This window comes from Myotis yumanensis, unplaced genomic scaffold (assembly GCF_028538775.1).
Source record: "Myotis yumanensis isolate MYYU_CA2020_CCGP unplaced genomic scaffold, mMyoYum1.0.hap1 SCAF_1, whole genome shotgun sequence".
Classification (NCBI taxonomy): domain Eukaryota; kingdom Metazoa; phylum Chordata; class Mammalia; order Chiroptera; family Vespertilionidae; genus Myotis; species Myotis yumanensis.
The window spans coordinates 232,227,455-232,247,854 of record NW_027223752.1 but is presented as its reverse complement, the minus strand read 5'-3'; the positions used below and the strand labels follow the sequence as shown (position 1 = coordinate 232,247,854).

Sequence of the window (20,400 nt, the reverse complement as noted above, 5' to 3'; positions counted from 1 at the left end):
GTAATGTGTGGTAAGAAGAATATTATTTATTCATTTATTATGTACTGAGCATTACTCAGTGTTTGCATATTTATTTTCTATTTTTAATGTTTACTATGTCAAAACTATTTTATATTCATAGCACTTCAGATTAACTAGGTAATAGTATAATCTTTGTCTTGCAAATGAGAATTTTTTGAAAGCCTTTTCTAGGCAGTGACTAAATAAGTTGGAAATGGCAGGTGAGAGCATCCTTTTTGCTAACCCTACTATAGGCTCAACTCTGATGGAGAGAAGATAAGCCTGGGCCATACTGAACCCAAATGCCTTGTAGCATTTTCTGATGGATGATGGGGGGACCTCCTTTAAGGCTCATTGCAAAGATGGTTTAGTCTACCAAGTTATTCATGATTTTTGATGAATAAGAGGATTATGGTCCTAATTATATACCATTTTTCTTTCATAAATATTTTGTATCTTATATTCAGATATTTTCATCAAAGGGCCCAAATATTTATTTATAGAGAGCTGTGGGTGCTTTTTCTGAAGGTTATGAAAACAAGGGAATAGAATTGATCATGGGGTGGAGAAGAGTTGAGTAGCATATTCTAAAGTCAAGCAAATATCCAGGTTTTCCCTGACAAGCATCTTTTTCTTTTGACCTCAAGAACTGAAATCTGATACTTTAAAAATATCTATATTTTCTTCACAAAATTTGGAGGAAATATAACTTAGTAATAGAGTCATGGACTTGGGAGATGTAAAACCTATTGTGACACAGGCCTCCTTCATTGATTAATTATGAAACTGATTTTGGCAAACTTACATCCCAGATCCCATTATATACAATGGGAATAACAATAAATACCTCATAAGGTTATAAGGTGAGGATTCAGTGGAAGGTCTGTGAGGGCTGGGGCTAGGACTTTTATTCAGTGTTGTGACCCCAGTCGTTGAAGCAATGCCTGGCACCTAGTAGGGGCTCAATAAAAAATCCTATATAATAAATGGCTAATATGCAAATAGACCAAATTGCAGAATGACCAGTCGCTATGATGTGCACTGATCACCAGGGGCCAGATGCTCAATGCAGGAGCTTCCCCCTGGTGGCCAGTGAGCTCCCACAGGGGGAGTGCCACTCAGCCAGAAGCCAGGCTCACAGCTGAGGAGCGCAGCAGCTGTGGCGGGAGCCTCTCGCACCTCTGCAGCAGCACTAAGGACCTCTCGGCGGACATCCCACAAAGGGTCCCGGACTGCAAGAGGGCACAGGCCAGACTGAGGGACAACCCCCCCCACCCCCCTGCAATGCACAAATGTCATGCACCGGGCCACTAATTGTTGAATAAATGACTGAATTAATGTATAATATAGAGGTATATAATCATATGTTGGAAAATATAGATGCTCAAAACATTAAGTGAGTGGAATTTTTTTTTCATAAAGGCTTATTGATATTGAAAGAAAAAATGAGGCCAATTGAAGCCCATGTTATATATTAAAAACTTAATGTTCTAGCTTGGCCAGCGTGGCTCAGTGGTTGAGTGTCAACCTATGAGGAAGTCACAGTTCAATTCCTAGTCAGGGCAGGCTCGATATCCAGTATGGGGTGTGCAAGAGGCAGCCAATCAGTGATTCTCTCATCATTGATATTTCTGTTTCTCTCTCCCTCTCTCTTTCTCTCTGAAGTCAATAAAAATATATTTTAAAAAATTAATGTTCTAAATCTGTAAAATTCCCCAAGATGGGAATGCAACTATTCTTTGTAAAATAATGCTCATTTTCTTGGCTTCCTAAATATGTACATAGTTATATCTATGTTCATTTTATCTAAAACCCTTGGCCAATTACCAATGGAAGCTGACCATTATATTTTGTGATTCAGAAACCTATATGCCTTGTGTTAATAATTATTCTTTAAAAATAATTTTTAGCGAATGGAAACATTTTGCTTTTATAATTAATGAGGCTGAACACATGCCTGGGAGTGAAAATGTATCAGATAGAAAGACAATGAATGCTGACTTGAAGCAGTAATTTCAGAACCCCAGCAGGAGACTCTATTATCTCCACTGCATTCTAGGGCTGTGAGGCGAATGGACTCTTTCATGTATTCTCTTCATGGTCAGAATAACCTTAAAACAGAAAAATATTTCCTTCCTTCTCTTCTTCCTTCCTCCCTTCTTTTCTTCCTCCCTCCATTTTATAATATATTTTTATTGATTGCAGAGAGTAAGGAGAGGGAGAGAGGGATAGAAACATCAATGATGAAAGAGAATCATGGATCGGCTGCCTCCTGCACGCCCCACACTGGGGATCAAGCCAGCAACCAAGGCATGTACCCGGACAAGGAATCGAACTGTGACCTCCTGGTTCATAGGTTGACACTCGAGCACTGAGCCATGCTGGCCAGGCCTCCCTCCATTTTTTATAATTTCTGTCATTTCATTAAAAAGTACCAGTATAACAGTAGGCCATGAGAAGCCCACAGTCTTATCCAGTGGAACAACTACTGAATTGAGAGCCAGGAACCCTGGGATCTGATTTCAGCATTGCCAAAGATCTTAGTAACATTAAATAAGTCAGTTTACCTCTCTGGGTCTCAGGTCTGAGTCTGGCAAATGAGCAGATAGTGGACGACTCCTAAGCATGTTTGTCCTTCACCAATTTATTGCCTCTAAGTCCAAAATCATGGTCAGAATATCCCAAGTAAACTCCTTCTCCTGATAAATGTACAATCACTTCCTTCCTTTTCACATCTCCTCTCCCTCAGCAGAAGCCACAGAAAATGCAGTTAGTGGGAGAGTGAAGAATGAGGTCGTACCTGGCGGAGCCACCATCCGCTGCCACTTCTGGAACAGGCAGGTCTTCAGGCAGTCTCGTGGACTGAGGTTGTAAGTTTTGTGTCTTGACATCAGTTCCTGCATTGGCTCCAGTATTACACACAACTGCAAGAAGTTCAAAGGCGTGGGCATTTCACTACTTGATAATATTATTTGCAATAAATAATGTGAGCAGCTGGAATCAATTAGGAAGCTTAAGGGTACTTTTCTTTCCTCCCCCTGGTTTTGATTTTTCTCTATACAAGTTTTGGGGAAAAGAAATATTACCAACATTTGATAAAACCCACTTAATTTACTATCATTTACAATGTCACATCATAGCTGAATGTGATTCTCACACACACACACACACACACACACACACACACACACACACACACAGTCTGTCCAGACAGTTGGGCGGATATATGCAACTCTATTCTGAAATCAAGTGATCCTGTTAAAGAAAAAAGCTCTCTGCCTTGCAGCACAGCAGGCTCAAATTTCTACTCTGTTGCTGTCCCTGTTTGGAAAACCACCCACTGCGAGTTACAATGCTAGTTTATGGAGATGATGTGGCAGTGAAAGCCATCTTTGAAATTTGAAAGAACACAATGGCAACTACAGATCCTGTTTTTGATCCTAATCCTTACAAAGGCCCCTGATGAGCACTAATTTTTTTATGCACTCATTTGTATTTTACACATGATGATAATGTCAGTAACATATTCTGGCATTTGTTCAGGGTGGCAGCTTTCTCGGTGGTTCTGCATGCGTGGTCCCCTTTGGTTACATTTATTCAGCTTTCCTTTAGTCCAAGATATCTGATGACAAAGATTAATGAGTGAAACAAGGAGGTAAATCCATTTCGGATTGCCTTGGACTTTCTGAATTCCTTCTCAGTTGGAAGCTTATCAGAATACCACTGCATTGAGAGTATCTAAGAGGAGAAAGACCGCAACTTGGAATGAGGCCTCCATGGCTGCTGAGATGGAGTGATACAAACATTGGCAATGTGCCTGCCCATGTGGAAGAACCATGTTTTATGAAAGACACACCTGCAATCTCCACCCTCATCAGCCCTCTCTACCCCCTTCCCTTCTGCCGTTCTTCACCTTGAACACTGCCTTAGAGGCCCCATTGCTTTTTTTCTGCTGGGTCCCCTCTCCCTGGAGTTCTTCCCTCCCTCTTCCTGGTTAGTGCCCACTTCACCTTGATTATAAAGTTACTTCTTCCCCAGCCACTGACGCTGGGACCAAACAGAGTGAAGGATTCCACAGTCACCTCTACAAATCAATCTAGGAATGGATTGTCCATCCAAGAAGAACCACTCCTAGATTCAGACAGAGTCAGACAAGGTTTGCATCTAATCTAGGACAGTGGTCGACAAACTGCGGCTCAGCAAACTGCAGCTCTCGAGCCACGGGCGGCTCTTTGGCCCCTTGAGTGTGGCTCTTCCACAAAATACCGACTTCTGTGCATGGGCCACGAAGTTTCAATCGCACCGTACGTGTGCGCCCGCACGTGGTATTTTGTGGTATTTTGTGGAAGAGCCACACTCAAGGGGCCAAAGAGCCGCATGTGGCTTGTGAGCCGCAGTTTGCCGATCACGGATCTAGGAGAATAAGAAACACTTTCAGAGAAAGTCTAAGGACTGGGAAAACATATTTTATTTTAATAAAAAACAAAACAAAACGAAAACAAACCTTAAAAAGGTTTCTAAACCATTTCCTTTTAGTCTAGTCCCCATTCTTGAGAAATGAGCTAATGATGGATAGAGAGCTCCGGGGGAGTGGAACAAGCATGGACTGGGAAGCCGAGAGGTCTCAGTGTAGATTTTGACTCTGTCATTAGGTGTGTGTCTTTGGGTAAGCCACCCACTAGTGCTGGGTGTCAGTTTCACCTGCAAAACAACACCCATCTTGATGTTGTTGTGAGAATTTGAGATAATATGTCCAACAAATAGTAGACATTATGATTATGTATTTGCATGTACAGCACTGATTGCAAAACAAACTCCATTTATACTACTTAAGTCAAAGCATTCACTGAACTTCTTCCCAAGTGTCAGGCACTCTGTTAGGGGCTAGGGACACAATGATGAGACCAGCACAGTCTCTGTCCTTCAAATGTGCCAAGCTCCTTTCACAAGACGTAAGCCCACTAAGAACAAACACTATCCAGTGTTTACACTTCACAGGTCTCAAGACCTAGGAGCATCGGACATGCTAGGAAACGGGAGAGCCGCATTTATTGTGAGAACCTACGAGCTCACTATCTTTTTCCCAGAGCCTTTCCTCTCTGGGTTTTGGGAAACACTTTTTTTTTTCTTCAGATGCTAATCCCAAGGATTTATTCTTTCTCCTTTAATGTAAAAATATCTTTCCATCACTGTAACCCAGCCCAAAGGAATTGACATCTCTGAATACTAATCAGGAATCCCCAATCCTCTTCTCCCAGTGGAGAGTTCTGGCCTTGGGGGCTGGGGGTGGGGGGGAGGGGGTGGCAGCTCCCCCCTTATTCACATATGCAGAGCCCTCAGTGTCCTGCTGTGGAGCTGGTGGCTTTGCTGGGCTGCGTGCTGTAGGTGGCAGAACTCACTCAGACAAGAGTCTGCCTTCTAGGGCAGCAGGCCAGGGCATCTTGGCAACAGCCAAGGCCTGGGGCATTATGAAATGAGATCAGGAAGATGGCTGGGGGAGTGGGCTCGCACAGTCACTAGCCAAGTCCTCCTGGAGCCAGGATTCCTGGTCTCCCTGAGGTCTCAGGTCTCCTTGAGAATCTGGTGAAGGCTCTGCAGCCTGTCTTTCCAATTCTGTACAAAATATCTGCAGGTTTACAAACCCTCTTATACCTCCATCCATTGAGTCCAGGTAAAGAGTCCCTGGTTAGTGATAAACATGAACCAGGCAACAATATACATCATACACCGCCCCCCCCCGCCCCTCCCCCACAACACATATAAATGGAACTCAACCTAAAAACACAGGATTCTCTAATTTTGAAGAACAATTTTATCTGCAAAGTTGGGCCTGCTGCAAAGATTCTAGTGATCCAGTCCCTTTGCCTGAAAAGAAAGGCCACAGACCATGTCACAGCCTCTATATCAGCCTCTGTGCACGGCTGCCGTTCCGTTCGGTCTCCTCCCGTGGTGGGTGGAGGATAAGAGGAGGAATCCAGGGCATTGGGAGCCAGCAAGCCCTGGTCTCTTGGATATGAAGTCCCTGAATGTACAGTCCCTGCCAGGTCTAGCTAGGAACCCACAAAAGCCACTGCTCATCTTGGCATAGCTCCAGCGGTGCCTTTCTGCAGACTTTGTGAGGGTTTTAGGCAGCCTTGCTCCCCCTATGCTTCTGATGGCCTATTTTCTGGGATTCTGGCCTCAGCGCTGACTCTTTGGGTGTGGACCAAAATCTGTAACCATAACAGTGACTTGCTGAGTGAGTGTGGATGGATAGATGGCTGGATAATAGATATCTTGGCTAGATTAATAGCAAGGAGTCATTTGCTAATGGCAGACAAATTAGGCATTGTCCTGTGGGCTTAGAGGTAATGAATTTGTCCATTTGATAAATAATTGATTGTCTTCCCTGTGCGGAATGCTTTGCACAAATGCACATGTATATACCCAATTACTACATGTCCTGGGTAGGCGTGGAGATCTTAGCTCAGTCCTAGGGCACCTGCCTTTTCATAGTAACAAAGGGGCCTAGCAACAGGAGATGGACAGTTTTGTGTTGCTTTATTTTTATGACAGTTCTCCTGGAGACATTGGCCTCTCCTTAGCTATACACTCACACTGGCTCTTCTGGCTCATCTCCTTGCCTGAACCTAAGAATTGCTAGTGCCTGTCAGGGTTGGCTCTGGCCCAAAAAGTGATGCCCTGGGCTTGGCATTTGGCTAAATCCCAAACCGAGGTCTTGTCTACCACCAAGATTTTAATTCCATCTTTTTGGAGTGATGGATTACGTCCCCTGAGCTTGAGCTGCCCTGCCCACTCTTTATATGTGGGCTCACCCAGGATTACTGTCAGTACCAGCTCGAGCTCATGTTGTTCTTCTTGCCTAGAAGACCCTCCCTCCTTCCTGGTCATCTTAGCCAAGGGTTGGCAAGGAATGGCCTGTGAGCCAGGTATGGCCATGCTAATGTAATAGCTGTTTTTTGTTATAACCCCAGACATACATCGTTGCTACAGAGTCCTTGTGGCCCACAAACCCTAAAATATTTACTATCTGGCCATTCACACAAAGGTTGTTGGCCTCTGTTGTAAACCAATGCTGCTCAAAGGAGGTGGTTTGAAAACTATCTGCTATATTTCCATGGCAAGGCGAGGAGTTTGAGGCAGAATGTAATCACTGCTTCATCCATTGAGAAAGTCTTGTGTAAAAATAAATAAATAAATAAATAAATAAATAAATAAATAAATATTTAAAAAAATGTCCGATGAACTAAACAATGTGTTCAGCAATGTAGTTGATTTCTATTCCAGAGCAAGTCTGCAAACCACATTTGAGTCTCATCAATCTGACCATGGAGGTATTCCAAGGTCCAGCTCAAATCTCACATCTGTCTCTGACCTTCCCTGCCCACAGGGGTCTCTTACTTCTATAGTGTTTATTATTAAACTACGTACATTCCTATGTTTTCACTTGCAATGGGAATTTTCCTTTCTTGTGGATTTGTTCCATCTCCTTATCTATAGCAAGTCATATTTACATTTCTCTCCATTTTATTTAACACAGTATTAGGCATACTCAAATATTTGTTGAGTCATAACTTAATAATCACTATATCTGCCCCTGGAGTATGTACCTTACATGTTATATCATTAGCCCTCACCACCTCCTGACTCATTTTTATAGGTGAGGAAACAGACGCAAAGCCATTAAGTCATCTAGAGCTGATATTAAAGAGTGTGATTCTTATAATGTATCCAAGGTTATGCAGCCATTTGAAGGGCAGAGAAGAGGTTCACAGTCAAGTCTGCCTGATTCTAATTCTGTGCTCTTAACTCCTGACTGCTCTGTTGTCTACCTCTCTAAACCCGAGTGGTTAAATGGTTGCTGAGCCCAGCCAGTGTGGCTCAGTGGTTGAGTGTCGACCTATGGACCAGAAGATCATGGTTCAATTAACCGTCAGGCACACACGTGGGTTGCAGGCTCACTCCCCAGTAGGGTGTGTGTAAGAGGCAGCTGATCAATGATTCTCTCTCATCATTGATGTTTCTATCTCTCTCTCCCTCTTCCTTGCTCTCTAAAATCAATAAAAATATGTATTAAAAAATGGCTCCTAAGATGACAAATTTGAAGACTATCACTGTCTTTGTATTGCTCCTTGTGTGGTATTGATATGTACACAGAGAGGCAAATTACTCAATCTCTTGGTCTTTGAGTTTCTCCATCAGCAAAGTTGAGATACAATAGTACCTAACTAATTGGGTTGCTATGAGAAACAAACAAAAATCTGCTTACAGTATGTACCTAGGTCTTAACACATGGAAAGTACTTCCTACATACTTATTATGATGGGAGTGTAACCAAGCCCAGGAGCTGGGGCTTCATGAAAAACATTTCAAAACTCATCAGGAGGCTCCTGTTAAAATGTTATGGCTGTTCTCTGCCTAAAAGATTTTTGGCCTCTCTGAATATCAGTGTCCTCATCTGTAAAATGGAGATAATGATACTTATCTTTGATGGTTTAAAATAGCACAGGTAAATCCTTAATGCAATGCCTGGAAGAAGGTTGGTGCTCAGATGATGGAATCTGGTACTATGATAAGTACTGGCTGTATCAATGACCCAGCCCTACTAAGCCAGGACATCAATGTGTGATGTGATTGGTGAGCTACTTTAGGAAGTAAGTCACTTGGTCTCTCTCACACTTAGGGGGTCACTAAATATAATGCTCCAAGAGATGGTAATCAGGCCAATGATACAGACCATTTTAGTAGTTAATATCTCTGATAATATCCATTCTTAGAATTCAGTGATAAATACACATATTTAAATCCACAAACCACAGTTATTTTCTTTTTTAGTTTTTCAGGCAACTTACTCCTATGCTAAATATGAATTAGGAAAAAATCAGAAGGTAAGAGTGATTAAGAACCAAGCTCTTATCTAAGGATGGAGTCTCTTCTCGTTAAGAAACACATCATCAAAAAAGATCTTATATTAAAACAATGGAACAATAGCACATGGAATCTAAAAGGAAAACAAATCACAACACGGGGATAATCCCACCTAGAAACGGATAACAATGAATGACAAGAGGAAAACTCACTCTGCCTGGGAGGATGAGAGACGGAAACACTTTCCCTTAGAAGCCATGCAATTCCTACACAGGAGATGATGATTTGGGTTTATTTCCTGATAGGATTAAAGGCAGATTGGTTGTCAAATTCAAAACATCCTCTTTTTTATCTGAAGATTCAACCAGGGAGCCTTTGCCTTCTCTCAATTGTTTTGCAAATTGATTTGTTGGGAAAGTTATCGCATCCGACCCAGGGAGAGGAGAGGGACCATCCTCCTTCAAGAGCTAGCAGGCCCCGCATGTGCATTTCAGTATCTATGCCAATCTCAAATTTTGAGGCTGCCAGGAAGGACACCTATACAGGACCAGTGAGGTCACTGGCTGCTTTTCTGATCCACGGGGGGGACCCCATCAGACTAGCTAAGTTCAGGGTTTCTGCTGCAACAGCCAGGCCCACAAAGAGATAATTCTGGGCTTCTGATGTTCATTCTCTTTCCTTCGGACCCCATGGACTTAATTCCCTTCCACAGTGCTCTGGTTACTGCCAACTTGCTCTTGGACCCTTCTTCCCACCTCTGTATTGTAGGGGACAGACTCTTCTTTCTCTACACTATTCCCCAACTGTTTCTGTCAGCTGGCTTTGGGCAACGTTTGGCCAGTTGAAGGCATTAGGAAGACTGAAGGAGAGTGAGTTGAGTTAGTTTTCTAGGACTGCCAAAGCAAAACATGATAAACCAGGTGTCCTGAAACAATAGAAATGTATTCTCTCTCAGTTCTGGAGGCTAGACGTCTGAAATCAAGGTGCTGCAGGGCCGTACTCCCTTGCAAGTCTCAGAATTTTTTTTTTCTTGGAATATCACAAGAATTCCACTCCTACTAGCAACCAGGGGAGATGAGGCCCTCTCCCCTCCACTAACACATGGAGGCATCATATATAGTGGTTAGGCATGCAAATTTAGCTTGGGTTCATAGTCCAGCTACTTATTAATTGCCGGACCATGGGCAAATTACTCAATCTCTTGGTCTTTGAGTTTCTCCATCAGCAAAGTTGAGATACAATAGTACCTAACTAATTGGGTTGCTATGAGAAACAAACAAAAATCTGCTTACAGTATGTACCTAGGTCTTAACACATGGAAAGTACTTCCTACATACTTATTATGATGGGAGTGTAACCAAGCCCAGGAGCTGGGGCTTCATGAAAAACATTTCAAAACTCATCAGGAGGCTCCTGTTAAAATGTTATGGCTGTTCTCTGCCTAAAAATTGGATTGTGGTGATACAATGGATATCTAAAATGTTTAGTCACTATGCCTTTCCTGTAAATAACTTGTTCTGACCACTGGACCATTGCCTCAAATACCCTACGCAGGTGTTCTATTGGAATCTCTGAGCTCCAGGGCACAGTAGCTGAAATGTTTCCAAAGGAAGGAGGAAACATCTGCCTGGAAATACCTCACAATCATAAATAAACATTTAAGGAGTTCCGTCTAAAACCTAGATGGCTATTGAGCAAATTTCAAATAAATTTTAGAAATTGACCAATTATTGTGCCTTTAGATGAGTCAGATGCTGAAAATGAAAGCTGGGGGTCAGAATTACTGAGTGGCCTATGACAGACACTGCTGTTTCACTGTAAGTCACTGTATGAGAACCCTGTGTGTTTTCTAGAGAAACAATCAATAGGATATGTATGTATGTGTTAAAGCATTTTAAGAACTGGCTCACATGACTGTATGTACTGTTGTGAGTTTCATATCCAGAGCTTCCATTGAGTGGAAACTCAGGCAGGACTTAATGCTTTAGTCTTGAAGCAGAATTTTCTCTTCTCTGCACATCTCAGTTTTGCTATTAAGATCTTTGACTGATTGGATGAAGCTCACCCAACAGTCATCTGTTTTACTTAAAGTCAATTAATTATAGAAGACAACCACATCTACAAATACCTTCACAGAAAATCCTAGATTAGCATTTGTTTAAATAACTGCTACTATAGCTGTGGTGAACCGAATTATAGCTCCTTCAGATTCAAACCCCAATGTGACTATATTTGGAGATAGAGTATGTGGGAGATAATTAAGGTCATGAAGTCATAAGGGTAGGATCCTAATCTGATAAACTGGTAGCCTTGTAAGGGGAGGAAGAGGCATCAGAGATCTGTCTCTTTCTCTCCATATATGCACATGGTAGGAAGTTCATGTGAAGACATAGTGAGAAGGCAGCCATCTGCAAGCCAGGAAGAGAGCTTTCACCAGGAACCAAATCAGCCAGCACTTTGATTATGGACTTTCCAGCTGACTGTGAAAAATAAATGTCTGTTGTTTAAGGCACCCAGTAATGGTATTTTCTTATGGCAGCCCGAGCTGACAAGACAATAGCATAGATAAATTGACACAGAGAACTATAATAGTATCCTCACTAGATTATAAAGAACTAAAGAGATAAGCTGTGTCCTATTATTTTATTTTATTTTTAATATTACTCAGCACCAGGCAATGGGTCTAATGTTTGTGGAATGAATGTTTGAATACATGAATATGATAGAATGGAAACAAAACCAAATAGGTAAGTAGACATAAGAAAATGGGTCAGCTCTTGCATTTCCCTTCATAATTGTAGTAACCTGGGTACCAGGGATGTGATGGTGAACAGGGCAGACACAGCCTCCTTGAAGCTGACTGTCTTGGTGGGGGACAGGTGAGAAACAAGAATTTCAAATGGGCTGTGTATTACAAAGGAGAAGGGCAAGAGGTGACAGAAAAGGTTGCCATGAGGAACTGATATTTAAGTTGAGACCTAAAAGAATGACCTAGGAGACAGACAGATGAACAAGAAGATGGCTGGGACAAAGGTAGGGATGGACATCTCAGGCAGAGGGAATGCACATGTGAATACAAGAGAGAATGTAGCACCAGAAACTGCCACAGAGTAGGATTAGAGAGCAAGCCACAGTGGACAGGCAGGCAGTGGTCATTGGTCAAGGCCTCAGCTTCTGTCCCCCAGTAGAGTTGAGAGGTACAAGTGATGCAGGCAGAAGCATTCTGTAGGATGAGCCCTCTGCAAACGCCATTAGGAGAAACCCTGAATGGTGATCTGGTAAATATCATACAGTTTTTCTTTCATGTGTTTCCTGTGCACCAGAAAAGCATCATTGGCATCTTGATGTGTTTGGCATCAATAGCCCAAAGACAAACACTGGCTGCTTAGAGTCTCCAAGCAATGGAGAACTCCCACCCCCACCCCTTCAATGACTGTTGTCAATCACAGCACTGGGAGCCTTAGCACTGGTCCACACTGGTCCAGTGGAAACAGGTAACTTTTGTAATATGTTGGTTATTTTTCCCGGGAACTGAGAGACTGTGTACTTGCAGGACTAGTTTAACCACTTAACTGCCATGTGTCCAAAATGGAAACCATCCCCACACGCCACGATATTTTGAACTTAATTAAAAAATCAATTTGCAATGAATATTATAAAAATATATTACTTACAATCTGGGTGTTCTGGAATATTTTCAGCTGAAAATTCTCATGAAAAATGATTTTAAAGTTGGCCTATGACGCTTATGGCATACAATGGGTTAAACACTAGCATTTACAAATGGGCCTTATAATCTTACTATTGTGAGTAAGGGACTTTGGATACGGTCCTTGGGAGCTGTCAGTGACAGTTTCCAAGGAACATAGATATTGCTGCAGCAGTTATAATCCCTCCTGAACATTAGCTGCGTGATTATGCCTGCCTCCTGCCCTGGTGCAAACACCCACAGACGACTGAAGACAGCACTGTGTTCCAGGGTTCTGGCCAGCACACCCAGGGCTGCTGTTTGGGAGGATTTCTGAGCTATGGTCAGTGTGAGGATCTGGACTTCTTCTGACTGGGCACCCAGCGTGGGCCTGCACTTGGAATGCCTGCCTGCCTGCCTTCTGGGAGCTTCTGCCAGGCAACGCGGGCCCACCAGCTCCACAGTGACACACAGGAAGGACTGATTTCTCCCTGATGGAGTGCTCACCTGCTCAGTCCTCCCATAGCTCTATCCCTGTGGCTCCATCCCTGCATCCCTCTGCAACCTTATATCAGCAGCTGCTTCCCTTCCCGGGGATAGAAGTGAGATCCGATTGAAGCAGAAAGCAGGATTTATGTTGACAATGGCAATGCTTTATGAAAATGGAGTTGGCAGAGACTGGGATTGGTCCATTCACTCACTCACTCACTCACTCACTCACTCACTCACTCAACTTGTCGAGTATTTATTGAATGTGTACTATTCACCCCATGTTTGCTCTAGGTACTGGGGACCGTGAAAAAAATCACTTCTCTTATGGAACTACGTTCTGGTAAAGGAGAGAAAGAGAAGTGAATGAAATAACCACAGATATATATGTATACGTTAGTGATGAGTACCAAAGAGAAAAAAGAAAGCAGGGGAAGGAGATGTGAAATGCTGGGAGTTGAGGAATTTGAAAGTCTGAATACTTTGGCTGACATCACTGTGTTCAGGAGAAGGATGGCTCTTCACAGATGGTGTCCTCATCCCTCGCTTTTGTGACTGTGCCCAGTTATCTGGCAAAGAATTAAAAGCTGCTAGTCAGCTGACCTGGAGTTAGAGAGGTTGGTCTGGGTCACCCAGGTGGGTCCAGTGGAGTCACACGAGTCTTTAAAAGTGGAACGGGAATTAGAAAGGAGAGCCAGAAAGATGGTGATCCGAGAGGGACCTGGCCTGACGTTGCTGGCTTTGAGGCTGGGAGGCGGCCATGAGCCAAGGAATGTAGGTGGCCTCTGGAGTTGGAAAAGGCATTGGAACAGATTCTCCCCTGAAGCCTCCAGCAAGGAGCACAGCCCTGCTGACACCTTGATTTTGACCCAGTGAGGTCCTTGTCAGACTTCTGATCTACTGTACAATAATAAGGTTGTGTTGTTTTAAGGCACTGAGTGTGTGGTAATTTCTCTTGTCAGCTATAGAAAACTAATATAATCACCTACAAGGTGACACCCGAGTAAAAAGCTCTGGTAAGGCCACCGTATTTAGCAAATCAAAACACAGAAGGCCCAGTTACATTTAAATTTCATATAATAAATAATTTACTAAAGTAATTAATAAATATATTCTGGCAAACCTAAGGAAGGGGAAGTTAGGAAGTGATGCATTTGGGGGTAAAGCATTCCAGGCAGAAGCAATAGCATTCTGAGCAGAGGGAACAGCAAGGGCAAAGGCCTGGGGGCTTTGAGAAACATCAAGGAGAGGAGAGTGGTTAGAATGGAGGGAATAAGAAGACTAGGAGATGAAATCCAAGAGACTATGAGAAACTGAAACATGAAGGTGATAGAGGGGATGCTGGACTTTGGTCTGAGTGGGATGGGGAGTCATGGAGGTTTGGGGCAGAGGAGTGCCAATGTCTGGGGTCTCCTGAGAATGGAGAGATACCGACTGTTAGCAACTGAGGACAGTCTATTTATTTTTGCATTTCCCTGGGCCTAGCATGGAGGTAGGAATTCAAGCACACAAGTACTAGGAAGGCAGCAGGCCTTCTAATTGGTAGACCTCAATTCTGTGCCATCTGTTAGCAGAACCAGAAAGGTATGGACAGATGCATGGTGGGAGGAGAGAAGATTTTAAGACGAAAAACTGCTTCGCGAAGAGAAATCTGAAGGCTGTAAGGTGATCTGTACATGATAGGGGGAAATAACAGCTGCATGGGGACCTCATGCAGGCAAAGGCATTATGTACAAAGCCAAATTTTATTCTGGAACTCAGGTATTAAAGAACCTGGGAAAGATAGAGTCACACCTACTGTGTACTCCAGTTAATTCAGAACAGCAGAGTCTAAACCAAGATCTAAGGAAGCCATGTGTCCACTCTTCAAAGACATCACAGCTCCCTTGAAAAAGTTGCAGGAGGGAAGAAAACTATGCTTATAAAGCTCTTCCAGGAGCTTGTTAATGAATCACTCACTACCCCTAATTGTGAGCAGGACTTGGTGTCTACTAGGCACCAGGAAGTGGGCTCAGTGGCCTCCCTGAGTTTTCTCACCTCATCCTCCCAGAGTCAGATAAGGAAAGAAGACCAGAGAGATTGGGTAACTGGCCCAAGGTCACACAGCTTTCAGGGACATGTTAGCTTTGACTTCCTTGAACTTAGCTCCAGACTGAGGTAGTTAAGCCCCCTATTAATTTTTATGTTCAGGGTGTGAACACATTTCTATCAGCCTGCATTATAATGAGCTGAATATATGTCTGCTCTCCTAATGAAAATGGGATCCTGATGGTGAGGTGAGGATTCCACCTAATATCATCAGGTATTGGTACTTGCTAGGCAAGCAGAAAAGGAAATTAATGCTGAATGAATAAATGAGAGAAATGTCCTCTCTGAGCCTCCGCTGTAGATATTTCTTTTAAAAATATTTTTATTGATTTCAGAGAGGAAGGGAGAGATAGAAACATCAATGTTGAGAGAGAATTATTGATCGGTTGCCCTGACTGGGAATTGAACCGTGACCTTCTGGTTCATAGATGGACACTCAACCACTAAGCCACTCTGGCCGGGTGGCTGTAGATATTTCAGTGCCAAAGGACTGACGAGGCCAGGCCACAGGTAGAGCAAGGCTTAATCCTTCATCCTCGGCAGAACCAAGTTCGGCACTGAGGAGCCTGTCCTTTGCTAATTTTCTCTGGGGCTACACAGGCACTTGAACATGCAGTGCTTCTCATTTCATTGTGCTTGTTTTCCCACAGAAATTAAAAGTCTGGAGAGCGATCATGTTGTAGCCCTTTGTAAATTCTTTTTCTCCATCAATGTATAGGTATCCACATGGGAAGCTTTCCTTCCTTATCTTCCTCTGTGATTATCTCACTGTTTTCCTTTAATGCTCTGAGCATCCCTGTGCCCTTGATGGAAGATGTGTATATCGTGTTAGAAAATTTGCTCCTGTTCTAGCCATTAAGTTGATCCAAATGTAGGGACTTCAGGCTCCTTTGTGATGCGCGTGTGTGAGTGTTTAAAAGAGTTCTATGGTTGATATCTGTCTCACTTTGCCCTTTTATGATGCTGAAATCCTTAGATATGAGAAAGAATGGGTTCCTCAGGGCCTCTGAGAACAGTGAGGAACTTGGGGGAGCATCTTCGTTGAGTCTAATTGGCAGTAGTAACCTGAGCAAGAAAACACAACCACAAGGTGACTCTAGGCTACTACGAGTGAGTGGCGTCTCAGATTCTCAAATTGTTGATAAAGCAGTAAGTAGATATCACAAGGCTCCCAAAATCATAGAACTGCGAAAGCTAGACCACTCTTGGACATGATTGCAACAGTGGAGACTGAGTTGGGGTCAGCCCCAGAACCATGGTCTTCTCTCTCCTTGCTCAGGGTCTGTCTTCTCCATTGCATTGTGACACTTGGCAAGGTCTTCCCCTCTCCAACTGGACATTTGCTTTCCACTGGGTCTAATCTCAGTCCTCTTAGCTAGTTTTTGAAAAATTGTTGCAAGCTGTAGCTCTCCGATGGAATTCAGGACTTCCTGTTTGCAATGCTGCTAGGTTGGGTGGATCTTAGTTTGGTCACTTGTAGAAGGTAAGTATCCCAAGGGCACACTGTAAGTGAGGTCGATCCCCCACATACCCTAAGTCCTGAGCAGGAGCCAGTTCATTTCTGGTTCAAAACACATATTCATTTCGTATGAACACAGGCAAAGTGGGGGCCATCCTCTATCGCCATTTTTCTGGGATTTTTTGCATGTGAGTGTTATTCACCTGAACTAGCACAAGGAATCCTAACGATGCCACCCAGTACTTTGGAGGGCTGGCACACACCTGGTTGCTCTGCTACCCCATCTAAATTTCACAGTAGCTTTAGGACTTAGGTATTATCCTTATTGTATAGATCAGCAACCTGAGGCTTAGAGAGATTGAGGTGACTCACCATTCATAAATGCTCTCATTTTATCTTCAAAATAACATATGGGTTAAGATGGATGATCCCCATTGTCAGAGGCTACCACCCCATTTTTAGAGACGCTAAGTGCCTTGTCCCCAGACCCATCACTAGAAAGTAATGGAGCCAGACTTGAGCATAACTCCTATTAATTCCATACTCAGAAAGGCGCTCAGCAAATAGCAGGTGCTCAATAAAGATCTATTGAAGAAATGGATTATCCAAAGCCCCCCTATCTTCACTGCCCTCTACTGTTGCAACATTATCGCTTTCTCTAGCCCAGTGATGGCGAACCTTTTGAGCTCGGCGTGTCAGCATTTTGAAAAACCCTAACTTAACTCTGGTGCCGTGACACATATAGAAATTTTTTGATATTTGCAACCATAGTAAAACAAAGACTTATATTTTTGACATTTATATTATATATTTAAATGCCATTTAGCAAAGAAAAATCAACCAAAAAAATGAGTTCGCGTGTCACCTCTGACATGCGTGTCGTAGGTTCGCCATCACTGCTCTAGCCCGTGGTTCTGAAATCAATGCTGATTTAAAAAGAAATATTCGGCCAAGTCCTCTTTGTCAGACCAGCATTGGGCTGCCCGCTTCCCGTGTTCCCTCCCTGCCGCCCTTTGCTCCCAGCAGTATCTTTCGGAAGCAGCCCAGGAAACAACCATTTCCCAGGCCAGCATCTCTCTTTGCTATCTTGTGTGAAGCTGCGGAATGACATTTCCTTCCTCTTAATTTCTCTGCCAGGCAAATAATGTATCACTCAGGGTTTCTGCGTCAAGTTCTAACACCTGATGCGTCTGATATGCAAACCGCTCCTTCTTCTGTTTGTGCAGCAATGAGGCGTTATCGCTCTCACTTCGATGATGAAATGCCTCCCCTCTCACTCCTCACCTGCATCCCTGGCAGCTCCAGCAGGTTCACGTGGCTTCTCCAACGCTATTTGTCTTGTTTAACGTTTTCTGGCTCAAAAATAATCATGTGAAATCATCCCCGTGTCATCCCTTCTTGAGTGCTGGCGTGGCTAAGTAGACAGGCGGACATATTCAAACCAGGGATGTGGTTTAGGAAAACCGTCCTGTTGGAACATTTCTATCGAGGAACGTTCTGCCCAAAAGTCCCCAAAGGGATGCTACTTTACAAGACATCCTATAAGGAAACAGGCCGATCGGTAGTGTTTCCACGGGCGCTTTGCAGTTCAAAAGGATGGGGAAGCCGAATAGGACCTAAGATGAGTTCAGCACAGTTCATTTTGGAAGAAAGGGCTCCAACAAAAGGCCATTTCTGAGGTTTTATTCTAGCATGAACAGTTTATGCACTGAAAATAAACAGATCATGCATAGCTGAGCTTCTGGGAAAATAAAATCTGCTCTCCCTTTATCTTTCTCTACCTATTTCCCTTTTGAATTTTCAGTATACCAAAAAATAAAGGTTTTCAGGAGCATCATAAATTATGGGTTTCGGGCATTACAATGTTCCCTGTAGGTACACACACACACACACACACACACACACACACAGCCATCCATGTTTCCACACCAGGGCTAAAGCATGCATACCACCTTGTTCACAGAGCCGATGCTATTTTTAGACTAAATTGTAGGAAGTCTGCAGCATTAATAAATGGGCGAGAAGCACAGAATCACAGTGCATGGGGATATGCCAATGCAAAAGCTAGCTTGGCCTTTAGCCAGTGAACTGTGGTTAGATGTTGCAGCAAAGCAAGTAAAAACACTGCTTACAAAGAAATGATTAATCAGCTGACAAACGTCCAGGCATTTATTCCCTATTCTTTAGTGCCAGCTACATTAACACCAGCATATTTTCAACTCTATTAGGGAAGTCTCGCAGCCTGGTACTCTGTGATGAGCTCCTGGAGCGCTTCTGAAATCAGCTGCGCAGTATTTGGAGAGGTGACCATTTGATAAACATTGCTTTTCTGTCTGTCATCCTAATAGACCACGTCTGTTATTTGTCTCCATGATACCTTGTGCTGAACAATAGCCCTAACGGTTCTCCAAATGCAGTGCTGGAGGGAAATCTACTCCAACTGAGGTGTTAGCGTCTGGCAGTAACTGATCCATGGGCACGGAGTGTGATGTCCTGGGTCATGTTTGTTTCAGCGAAGTTCTGTCTCTCACGGTGGCAAATTGCTTCCCCCATGTGTCAGTTTGACATTCATTGGATGTCAAGCACTTCCTAGGGAGGGAGCCAGTTGATAGAGCTTAGTCCCCTTTCTGGGATAAACCCAAAATCTTAGTCATATAGGAAGATGAAGTCAAATAAGCCAAACCAATGGGCATGGACAACAGGGGGATGAGAACATGAGTGTGTGGGGGGGGAGGTTGGGGGTGTTTGGGGGTTAATGGGGGGGATGAGGACACATTTGTAATAAACAATAAAGAAATTTTAAAAAAAAGAATTATGGACTAGCCCTAGACCGATTGGCATGATGGATAGAACCTGGGCCTGCGGACCAAAGGGTCCCGGGTTCGATTCCAGTGAAGGACATGTACCTTGGTTGCAGGCTCCTCCCCGGCCTTGGCCCTGTTCGGGGCTCGTGCAGGAGGCCACCAATCAATGTGTTTCTCTCTGTCTTTCCCTCTCTCTTCTACTCTCCCTAAAAATCAATGGAAGAATATCCTCAGGTGAGGATTAACAAACAAATAAGCAAGCAAACAAATAAACCAAAAGAATTACAGAATAGAATTAGGGTGACCAACTTGTTCTGGTCTGCCTGGGCCTCTCCCAGATTTTAAAGCCAGACATCTCACATCCCAGGAGACTCCTCAAACCATTCAAATGGGACGATTGGCTACCCCAAGGGGAAGATCCACCAACTTGACCCTGCAGGAAACAAGGAAGGGGCTTCGGTTTGGGAGTCAGACCCAGGTGCTAACCTCAGTTGGGCTCTACAGGCTGTGTGGCCCTGGCGAGGCTTTAACCTCCTCAAGCCTCAGTGTTGTCCAAATAGGTTAGTAAGGCTCAGTCCTGGGTTGTTATGAGGTTTAAATACGGTAAGGTACAAGTTGTAGAACACAGTGCCTTCCCGCTCCCCACGAACACATCATTTCTGCAATTACACACCCATTCACATCTGCAATGATGGGAATAATGACATCAACTGCCCCATGAGTTGGAGGAGACAAGGCGAAATCATGTGTGGAGAAGTATTGGCAAATGCAAGAGACAGTAAACTTCAGAGCCAGCTAGGTGGCCTCCAAAGTGGTATGTGATGGGCCCTAAACACGGGGCAGCAAATGACACAGCCAAATCATGTCCTCAGTGGAATTCCCTTCCTTTTGACTCTGAGTAGGGTTTTATTCTTGTCCATAAAGCTGAACCTTCTCCCGGGAGAGCAAGCCTGATAGACGAGGCGGCACTTCCACCACCTCCCTGTTGTCACGAGGTGGGTACT

General features: G+C 43.6%; 1 protein-coding gene across 9 annotated transcripts in view; it reads right to left on the bottom strand.

The window, feature by feature from the left end:
• Nucleotides 1–20,400, bottom strand: part of LDB2 (LIM domain binding 2) — a 338,452-nt gene that overhangs the window by 7,816 nt on the left and 310,236 nt on the right. For all 9 annotated transcript variants that reach the window (XM_070398961.1, XM_070398980.1, XM_070398971.1 and 6 more), the window contains exon 6: nucleotides 2,801–2,924. In XM_070398961.1, coding sequence (XP_070255062.1) covers nucleotides 2,801–2,924 — 124 coding nt within the window. The remainder of the gene's footprint in view (nucleotides 1–2,800; nucleotides 2,925–20,400) is intronic.